This window comes from Plasmopara halstedii (assembly GCF_900000015.1).
Source record: "Plasmopara halstedii genome assembly, contig: Scaffold_525, whole genome shotgun sequence".
Taxonomy (NCBI): Eukaryota; Oomycota; class Peronosporomycetes; order Peronosporales; family Peronosporaceae; genus Plasmopara; species Plasmopara halstedii.
Genome location: NW_020187445.1, coordinates 1,554,971 through 1,565,490, shown reverse-complemented (window position 1 = coordinate 1,565,490; position 10,520 = coordinate 1,554,971). Strand labels below are relative to the sequence as shown.

General features: G+C 46.5%; 4 protein-coding genes across 4 annotated transcripts; 3 read left to right on the top strand and 1 right to left on the bottom strand.

The window, feature by feature from the left end:
* Window positions 1-287: 287 nt before the first annotated feature.
* Window positions 288-4,491, bottom strand: PHALS_10931 (glycoside hydrolase; the record flags this gene model as incomplete). The annotated part of the gene is made up of 4 exons (XM_024726439.1): window positions 288-398; window positions 467-1,810; window positions 1,895-3,034; window positions 3,091-4,491. The coding sequence occupies 4 exons, from the start codon at window positions 4,489-4,491 to the stop codon at window positions 288-290; spliced, it is 3,996 nt and encodes a 1,331-aa protein (XP_024577116.1).
* Window positions 4,492-4,723: 232 nt separating this feature from the next.
* PHALS_10930 (uncharacterized protein) lies at window positions 4,724-5,029 on the top strand (the record flags this gene model as incomplete). Its single annotated transcript, XM_024726438.1, has 1 exon — window positions 4,724-5,029. One exon carries the CDS (start codon window positions 4,724-4,726, stop codon window positions 5,027-5,029), a length of 306 nt encoding a protein of 101 aa, XP_024577115.1.
* Window positions 5,030-5,061: 32 nt separating this feature from the next.
* On the top strand, window positions 5,062-5,865 carry PHALS_10929 (uncharacterized protein; the record flags this gene model as incomplete). The annotated part of the gene is made up of 1 exon (XM_024726437.1): window positions 5,062-5,865. The coding sequence occupies one exon, from the start codon at window positions 5,062-5,064 to the stop codon at window positions 5,863-5,865; it is 804 nt and encodes a 267-aa protein (XP_024577114.1).
* A 306-nt stretch (window positions 5,866-6,171) lies between these two features.
* PHALS_10928 (uncharacterized protein) lies at window positions 6,172-7,112 on the top strand (the record flags this gene model as incomplete). Its single annotated transcript, XM_024726435.1, has 5 exons — window positions 6,172-6,239; window positions 6,296-6,445; window positions 6,515-6,670; window positions 6,738-6,854; window positions 6,920-7,112. The coding sequence occupies 5 exons, from the start codon at window positions 6,172-6,174 to the stop codon at window positions 7,110-7,112; spliced, it is 684 nt and encodes a 227-aa protein (XP_024577113.1).
* Between the last annotated feature and the right edge of the window lie 3,408 nt (window positions 7,113-10,520).

Below are 10,520 nucleotides of genomic sequence, written 5' to 3'. Positions count from 1 at the left end.
TCACTTTGATGTCTTGATTTTGTTCGGGTGTGTTGACAACGTTTCTTTCTGAACCACTTTTGAAATTAACCATAAGATTTGGTTTAGCCTAGTATTTTAGGGCATTAGTATTAGCTATACATGATGCTCTCGATCCTGCTCCTGTGTGGATCGTAAAACTCATCCACTGCATTAATCAACTCGAAAGTTGAGTTAGAAAATGATATATCAAACTGGGACCTCATGCTGTGAGCCACCACGATTTGATAGTAAAGTAACAGTCTTGTCATATTGTATGATTAAATTCATTAGCACAGCCTTTCGTAGCACCACGAGCAGTGGTAAGAATCTAAAGTTGCATGATAAATCGGGTTCGGACCATAGAGCGTATAACGGGTGCTGTTACCGCTCATAAATGTCTGAAGTAAACGTGTACGGCTATTTCTTCACGAGATTAACATATAAGAATTTCGGATAGACGCTTTACCTCAGAGCTGTTCAACACAACTTGCAATAGCTGATGCTGGGTGGTAGTCGTCGTTTCGGTGCCTAGCTTCACGCGTCCTAGCAATACAGGTGGTCGCTCTATTTCTGGTGGTTGCCAGCCAAACACGCTCTCCCCACGAGCGATAGCGTTCGTGACGTCCGGACTCCATCCGTCCTCACGCATGGCCGCACCGACGCGCTCGCGCAAAGCAGTCAGGTCTCTCTGGATTCGTGACTGTTGTAGCTTTTCAGTTACTAATTGAGAATGTGGTGATGTGTCAGTGAGAGAGTCCGCAGTACGTCTGAGATCCACCAAGCGCGGCATCGACAGCTGAGCTTTCACCTGTCGTGCAAATGTGGCCACATCTTTCAGCGACTTTGCTACCTGATCTGACGGTTTTGGCGTCGAATTGCGCCTTCTGCTTGGTCCAAGAATTTTCATCAATCGCTCATTCGCAAGTGTTGCACGCACTGAATGTAACTCGGCGTGTAGATATTGGAACGCCTGACGGAATGCCTCAGCGTCACCTGCACTTAAAGTCGAGCCCTTGGGACCATTCGAGCCTGCGCTTCCACTTTTGTTACTGCTGCCAGCATCACTCGTCCGCTTAAGCTGCTTGCGCAGGTCCCGATTAAGCGAGTTTAGTAAAGTTTTCTCCTTATTCGACTCATCCAGTGCCACGTCAAATTGCTCACGCTCCTTCGCAAGTTGAGCCTCTAGCTGTGTCTTCTCACTCGTCATCGCTGCAACAGTCTCTGTCAGTTGCAACACATGGCTTTCCAGCTTTTGTGCTACCACGCGGTGCTGGCTGTCCGAACGCTCTAAATCCCTAATTCGTTGATGCAAAGCGTTACACAGCTCTGTCATCTCCGATAAATTGCTGCGCAGCGTGGACGCATCTAAAAGCTCCTGGTGGATGATCTGGGCACGAATGCGCCATTGTGGACGGCCGTTGGAGCCATCTGAGCTCTCATTGCGAGTACGAGGTGCCACAGAATCGGTAAATGCTCCACGACAGACTAGCTTAAACAGCAATGCAACTTTTTCTTTGAATGCCACAGCACCTTCGTAAACGTTTTGCCGCGTGAATTGCATTAGTTCTTCTATTCGTGTGTTATCCAGAAGACCATCTTCAGCAAGCTGGACTTGCAACGCGGCCGCCAGCGACTGTGCCTCTGTTGCATAACTCTGTATACTGGAGACAACCTCTCCACCCGCAGCCACCAATCCATCGAGATCGTCGTCTGACGCAGCGAGGTCAATCTCAGCGCGACGATAGAACGATTGTGCAACACTCAATACTGAAAGCAACTCTCCCAGACATTGATCCAGTACTGGCATCAACTGTGTTCGCAACGCAGCAATGTGATCGTCATTAGGCATGCTTGAACTAGCAAGTAAACGCATCGTCGCTCGTAAAAATACTACCATAGACGCGATGGAAAATGCCAACTTGGCCACACTCTTTCTTGTACGCAACTTGAGCACACCGGTACGCGCACCGAAACTTTCAGCTCCAGGGGCACGTGAAACTTGCAGGATTCGACTTGAGTGCCATTCTTCCAACGTTTGGACGAAACGGTCATACAATGAAGCCCCGTCACCACCGCTGCGAGATCCTTTCAGCAACGCACCTTCCGAGAATGCCGATAACGCCAAGTCCAACGAATTTTCTAAAGCTGACGTCTGGGACGTATCAAGTGCAGCACATCCTTGTGCAAACTCCTCTTCCGTTGTCAAGTGACACTCGAGCATGAAGAGATCTTCCTTAACTTGACATGAGACGGCCGCGAGTTTGACACCTAGATCTAGCTGCTCAACGGAAATGGCCGCAATGGGCACGCTTTCATCTTTATCGTTGTCTAACTGGCTACTGGGATGTTGCTGTTGTGCGATGCTTTCCAATTCTTTCTTCAAGTAGCGCACTAAAATGTCTGATTTGCCAGCAATGCGACCCAGTGTCAACCGAACGCGAAGTATTTTTTGATCAGTCTCTGAGAAAATCGAGCTGGGCACTACGGCACACAAAAATGAATTTTCAATCCTTGCTTGCTCCGCAATAATCTTTTGTCGCGCTGCCTCCGTCTCGTGCTCACGTGCAGCAGCGACCAATGAACGCAGCCCCATCGATTGGTTGAGCGCCAAATGTGCCGTATCCTTCAGTGACTCGACTGCTCCAGTCTCTGCACGAAGTTTTGCTTTCAACTGCGCTATCTCTTCGCGATGACTATGTGCAAGGTCACGAAAGCGGGCAATCGTACGTTCCTTGTCTTCAACCACTGTTTTCTGATCCAACGCCGCTTGTTTGAATTCCTGCAGCATTGCTCGTTGCGTGTCAATTTCGGCCCGCAGTTCTGCCTCATATTCAGTATGTTGATGCTCCATTTCTTGGTCCACTTCACGCAACGATTCAAGAGACTGAACGGTAGTCTCAAGCTCAGCTAGTTTCTCACCAAGATTTAAATTTTTCTCGGTCAATTCTTCCACCATGGACTCGTATGCGTTTGCAAGATCCAGCATTTCCTTGAGCTCTTCCATCTCGCTCTGTAGATTTGATTTTGTCGTGCTCTACATAAACGTAATTGTCAGCAGCTCTCTAAGCTTATAACCACTTGATAACGTACCAGCTCTTCTACTTCTTCCCTTAATGACACCAGCTCAGCATTTTCCCGTTGCGCTTGTCTAAGCTTCTTGCTCAGTTCCGCCTTCTCCTCCGAAGCGCGCTCGTGCAGCATCTTGACAGCTGCTCGAAGCTTATTGTTCTCATCGGCCAAGCCTCCTACATTACCTGGTGATCCTTCCGCGTACGCTGGTCCCGTCGTTGCTGACAGCGCCATCGCAGCTTTTAGCTTTTCAACTTCCTGTTGAAGATCTTCAGCATGTTCCTCAGCAATTTCTTTATCCATTTCAATCGTCTCTTTTTCTAGCGTCATGAGTTCGATCATGTCATGCAATTCGGCAACCTGTTTTTCCAACACCTCTACTTTACGAGCTCCTGAACTCGCTTTGGCTACGGCCATTGCAACCTCTTCTGCCTTCTTTTGTTCTGCAGCTGTAAATGCTGCAATTCGTGTTTTTTGTTGCGCAACTTCTGCCTCTAGCGTCTTTATTTCCGACGCCTGCGTGGCATTTTCGAGTCGAAGTTCATCGATCTGCTCGTCGTGTTCACCGGTTAGCTCCGCAATATGATCTTCTAGCTCAGCGCGCACAGACCTTACGTGTTCTTCGGCTTCTCCGCGAATATTTTCAATTTGCTGCGCCAATTGCTCCCGCGAGTACTCACTATTATCGATATCGATTTCGTTAACTTCTTGCATCGCTTCGTCTCCATCAGCCTCAATCTGGGTATCATCGTTTTTGGGAGTCAATTCGTCAATATCTTCATAGTCTTGCTGCTCTAATGAATTATTCTTATCATTATTAGCTGCCACCGCTTCCTTCATGACCACCACGCTCTGTCTCAACTGCTCTACATGGCGACTTTTTTGCTCCAGCTCTTCTTCCAACTTATTAATGCGCGCTTTAGCTTCAATCAGCTGATCATCCAACGCCAAGCTACTTCCTGACGTTGCACTACCAATGGACGACCGTTTATCCAGCGAAAGTCTAGATTTGGTCGCTGATGTTGTGGATATGCTGGATCTGCTGCTTGGTGCGATTACTGAAGATCGTGTTCTGGGTGCCGAGAGTCTAGAGACGGTGGAGACAGAGGGCGACGACGACAATGATCCAGTGCCTGACAAGACACTATTTGCGCTAGAGAGTCGCTGAATCGAGGGTGTCTTAACCGCAGAAGAAGCACTTGATAAAAGCGTTCGAACCATCGACTTTTTAACAAACAGACCGTGGTCGGGCGCGCATGTGAAGTAGACGCGGCCATTTAGCTCGCCGTTGTTCTTCCCTTCCGGTTGATCTAGCTCAATGCCCACCCACTCACCACTAGCAAAATCTGTCTCACCAACAAAGCGCACAATTCCCGTTCTGCCGGCGCCAAAGGCCACGCGGGCACCTACCTCCAACTCCATGATTTAAAAGATTTCACAGTAAAATATGGGTGATACATTATGTTTGCTACATTATCAGTTGAAGGTGCTACATGGCGTGCACCACATCATTTGAGTCTTTGTCAGATTGTCACCAGATGGGGATTAATATCGTTGGCTCGACGTGCAACTGCAAGATGATTTGACTTGAGTTTCACGCATGCATGATCGTAGGCTGTGGAGAGCGCGCCATGCTATAAATTGCTGATAGACTATGTGCTCCGTCGTCCTCGAGGTCCTATACGCTCCTGGTCCACCCCAAGCTCAAAATAAACCGGCTCTGCGAGCCCACTATCTGATTAATAGCCAATTGAATCTGTCAGGCGTGCAACACGAACCTGGTCCTCAATTCGTGATTCCAGCCACTAACTCGCACGTGTGTCATCTTGGTACACGAATCTCTGTCGCCCAATCGTCGATTACGTTAGAGTTCTTCAAGCGCAGTTTTTCATTCTTCATTCATATATTACGCTTGAAGGATATCAAAAACGTGCATCTAAAAGTTGACTTATCAGCATGACAGTGCGCAGCATCGTAGCGATGTTTGAAAACATGGCCGGCTCTATGGGCTCAGACGTGCACGACTATATTCCCGAGTCTCCTAGACGTGGCAACGTACAAGGACTTGTGACATACTATGATGCCTTGGGGGTAGTTAAGGAAGCGCAGATTACTCTTTCTACTTCAACAGTTCCGATCGTTCGGGGTGAGCCCGTCGTGGATGGATCCGAGCTGCAGGAAAAAAGATCTCAACAGCAAAGGGAACAGGGACGTCATGAGCAGGAACAGGCTGAGGAGGACAAACTGCAGAAAGCAGAGGAGACAAAGGATCAGGTCATCAATCAACTAAGTAATCAGGACACGAGTGATATGGAGTCATTGCTGCCAAAGTTTCAAGAATACTCGCTTCCTTTGAGCAGAATTCCGCCACCAAAATCGCGCGAGGATCACCGTGCCGCCTCGTCAGTTTGCAAGCCTTCGCCTGAAAGCGCGCCGCACGTTCGGATGTCTTACACAGTCGTAGCCGACATAACACAACCACTATTTGTACCCCCGCCAACGCCAGTCTCCGCTCGTATTCGTGGCCCGCGCACAAGCTACGCAGCGTTTGCAACGAGGATTGAGAACTCTTCATCTCGATTGCTAGACTTTGAGAGAGATGTGCGGTGGCTGGGGCAGGTTGAGGCTATGAAATGCCGTGTGGAAACGCTCAAGCGTCGAAATCAGATTGCTCTCGCAAAGGAAGTAGCAAGCGCTCCTCGCAGGAGCAGAAGTATGAGTGAATGCAGTGGCGTGTCAACGGCATCCACAGCGTCGATGTCTTCAATGGATTTACCTGAGATTAACTGCCAATAACGGGGCAGCTGCTCTCACCCCTTCGCCCGACAGATGCTCGAGCACATCTAACTTATTATTTAATGTTAAGCTGCGCTAGCAAATGTTGCTCTCTCATGCACATGTGTAAAATAGTCTCCAAATTTTCAAATTTGGCGCCAAATTTGAAACATTAAATACAATGTTATGATACCTCAAACCTTTCACGTAAATTTTAAAATTGTTACCTTTTCTTCGAGAAGCCGGTTCCCATATTGTTACGCTATATCGCGCGGAAAAGCTCCAAACTTCGTGCGTGTGGGCTGACACACAGAAAATATTTGCAGAATGAATCCCGAAGCCAACGCCTCTGTCTTAGGAGGCACTGTGCTCAACGCTGGACCGCTAGGCACTGAGTACGTTACTGCATGTGGTAGGCGAAAAGTCATATAACTGATTATCCTTAATGCAGCACAACGTATGGAAAGTTACCTCCGCTGAACCCGGATGACCTGAAGTTACCACCTCCACCACCGTCAGCTGCCGGAAAAGTGACAAATTTGGCAGATGCTATAACTCTCAGCGAAGTGTGGGTGGAGATCAAGGTCAAAGCTCGGGAAGTGTACGTCTTGTATGCAAGAATATTTTTATTTACATCACGTGCTGAACCAAGTTTTTAATGCTGTCGTAGAATTATGGGCTCTTCAGTGTCGGGAGTACTATCAAGCATGCGTATTGCCAACTTAACAATGGCCAGCTGTATGATTGCGCTTGCGGTGGGACAAGTGATCCGATCAAGTTCGGCATTTACTGTTATGGCAGATGCACTCTCGGTCCTATACACCATGTAAGAATTTGGTGTAGACGTATTTTGTTTGCAATGGTGATGGCTACTGATATATGCCTTTTTTAAGCTTTTTTGCGCTAATATTGGTGGGCTATGAGCTGCGAACAGCTTACATCGACAAGATGCTGCGTGGAAGCTTTGGCTTTATGTACAGTCCCTGGGGACGATGCCTTTTTCTGAGCATGTTCGTATCTCCTTTAGCTGACTGTCTTGTACGGATGTGAACTTTAATAACGAATGCGTTTTTAGGATCTCCATCTTTCCATTCGGCATGTGCGGCATTTATGGCATTCTTGTGTCACTTGCAGGCTTTTCAAATGCATATTTTAACTATTTCGTCATCACGAAGCATCCATCATTTACGCGCGGTGTTCCGGACTATACTCCACCTGAAAAGACACCAGCTACTAAGATAGTCACGGAAGTAGACACTACTGTTTGACAAATTTATCCTTCTTAAGTAAGCGATTAAATGTGCTTGTTCACTTCCTCTATTTTCTAAGAGGCTCGTTAAGCCGCACTTGAGTACGCAAGAATGAGGTTTCTTGATGTGAGTATGCTCGTAAGACAAGTACGCTTGGTGCAATTGAACAACTATTACATGAAGTGCAGCGAATTCTCGCTTTTTACGCAATATCGAAATCGCATTTGATGCGACGTTCACCACATTCACAAAGGTGAGTTCGGATACCATGGAAAATTATACCGTATGTCTGGCTGTACACAATTTAATGCACTTGATTTGGTAATTAATTTAGACAAGGGAGGAGGACGTTTCTTTGGCTGTTGTTTGTACACCGTCCGGTATGTTATGAGAGTGGTTTGTAGTACCACAGAGTCTATTGGATGCCCCAGCAACGCTCAATCGATTGGTTTTCCATCTCTTTCGGCCAATGTGACACTTCCCACAAACATACACTGACTACTTTTTTGCTTACTGAAATGACGAAGATGGCAGATCTGCCAAAGAAATGCACTTGGAGCACCGCCGTGCAGTCTTAAAAGGCATGCGCGAACATTCACTGCAAGCGAATATTGTAAAGTGTATTTTAAAGCACCGGCCCTCGGTTGCTATGTTGGCGAACGCGGTGTTCATGCGGACATTGAGAAGGTAAAGCAATTGTGTAGTGACCAGCGCCACGGTATCAAAAGGATTTGATGGTGTGTACAATTACCTGCATCGCTTCTCACGTAACTACACGGAAATGGTACGCCCACTATCAAACTTGGTGAAGGAAGACGTACCACGGAAATGGACATTTTGCTTGTGAAGAAGCAGTCGCTCAAATCAAGAACAGCTTAATAAGAGTCCCGTTGCTTACTCCACCTCACGATGCAAAGTAGTATGGTGTGGTATACGAAGCTTCTGAACTTGCAATCGGTTGTGTGGTTTGCAAAAGGACTCAATAGGACATGATCGTGTCGTTTAAATCACGACACCTGCAGTCAGCAGAGAGAAAATACCCTGTCCACGATAAGGAACTTTGGCAATAAATAAGATCTGACAAAGAGCTCACTGGTTGTCATTTATCGCAGAATACAATATTCATGTTCACAAACAAGAAACGGGACGTTCTGGCATACGCATTGCCACGTCGTCCTGATGATGATCTTGCTCATACCAGCTACATCGAAAACGATGTATTCGATATATTTTGTCGAGCTTTTTTTGTAGTCGAACAGTGTGATCTGATCATCAGAATTATATGAATTTCATAACAAGCTTCCTGGTCGCTCGGAATAAAGATTGCATCGGTGTGCATGAAAGTATGGTTTCCATCACTATGAATTTGCGCATTCGACTAGCCACGGATTTTGGCTCCCTACAACGATGATTTACGTACAATATAGTGTACGAGGCGCATGATAGGCCGATAGCTGGCCACTTTGGCCGTGAGAATATTTATCAGTCTCTTGGTACCCAATTTTGATGGCCCTTCATGACAGCGATACGTGTAGATATGCGATGTCTGTCAGCGCCTGAAGCGCGTACGGAATACGCAAATGCCACCGCAGAGTCTTCCTGCTCCGACTGACGTTCAACAGACAGTCTCGACTAGATTGTTGGCTTTCCCGAGAATACTGATGACCACAATGAGTTATTTTCTCTGATTGAAAACTATCAAAGGTAGTCTGCATCGCTCCGTTTAGCAATTCCATCACTGCCCAAGGTTCGGCTAAATCACTCATAGATCACCCGTTTCCGCAATCACATATTACCAGAAGCCATTTTCTCTGACCGTGAAACACGATTCATGAGTAAGGTTCTGGACGAATTGTTCCGAAATCTTGGCACTCGCTTAGATCTGACCGATGGACAAACAGAATGTGTTGACCGATTGGTCGGTGGTGTGTTGAGAAGCTTCTTTGCGATAAATTTCGCAGAATGGATTGTTTACCATTGATTGAGTTTGCTATGAACAATTCATCTCATGATAAGGCTTGCGACACCCGCGAACACCGCTTTGTGCGACAGGTGGTGCCTCTGATTTACGCGAGAGAGAAGCTTGGCAAATCGTAACTTTCCAAATCGACACAATCAATAATACACATGTGAAACGCGAAGACAAGAATGCTCTGAGCTCATTAATCATGAGTCGTGTAAATATGATAATACGGGTGTGGGACGGAATGGCAAATGCACAAGATTCGCAAAAGAAATACGCAGATAGCCGAGGCTGTCAAGCCAAAATGTCTTTTATTGTTCAGAATTATATACTGCATTAAACTTATAACATATCACACGATGCGGTTTTGATCATGGAAAGCTCAAAGCTTTTCGCTCGCTTGATCGATCCATTTTAAGTAGAATCATGCCATGTGAGTGCTTCCACTATCAAGCTGCCGTACTGGCCTAAGGACACATTCAACGCTCTACAAAGGGCGCTCAACCTCTATCATCGGGACGGCGCAATTTTTAACTGGATGTAACGCAGTCTTATTTGGAAGGGAAGGAGAGTCCATGAAAGCCTCGGACATGTGTTTCCTTCATCGTGAAACCGACGTATGACCACACGTACTTAACGAGCATCTTCGCTGTCAGAGTGAATTCGTTTCCTCGCTGTGAAATTTACAAATCGAAATCGTATATGAGCGGTGCTCGCGCTTTGCAAACGGTGGTTATCTACGGTACCCAGAATCGAGTGTCGATTATCTGATGGAAGTCCATATTAGATTGCTGAACGTATGGTACATACGTGAGGCTTCGTGGCTCAGCTTTAGCACGGGAAATCGGCCCGATGACGCGAAAGTATGTAATTTGAGTAATTAGTCAATTGAGGATTTAACTAGAGTGTTCATGGAGCTCTAGGGCGAAACCACCACGCTTATCGTGAGAGTCGTCACGACGATCTAGTTTACGATACCGCAATGCGCTGAATGCCGTAGTATCACTTATTAAGATTGACGGCGACAAAAATCTCATGTGGAGCAGCTGTGTGAGTTGTCACTACAGGGAGAGTAGGACAGAGCACGACGAAGAGTGGAAGAGGAATATTTTTTTGAAGAAGTTGGATAAACCCACGTATGAGTGTATCTCACATTATCTGTACACCTTGTGTAGCTATATATCCCCTTTTAACTCTATTGTATCAGAACTGGAGGCTCTTATCAGGTTAAGGAGGCTCAAAGCTTATTGATTATAATAGTAAATGCAGTAAGTAAAGGGCCAGCTGGAAGCGCGCAACACGCGGTGGGGTATGTCAGTTGTCCTAAGCTTTTCTCAGTAAATGTGTGTACACGGATGGGCCTTTCCCGTTACACCACTTACTACCATAGTACATGAAACTCGTAACAATGAGAGCAATACTGCTATTTCTCAATAGATAATATCTATCAACCAGGTCAAGGT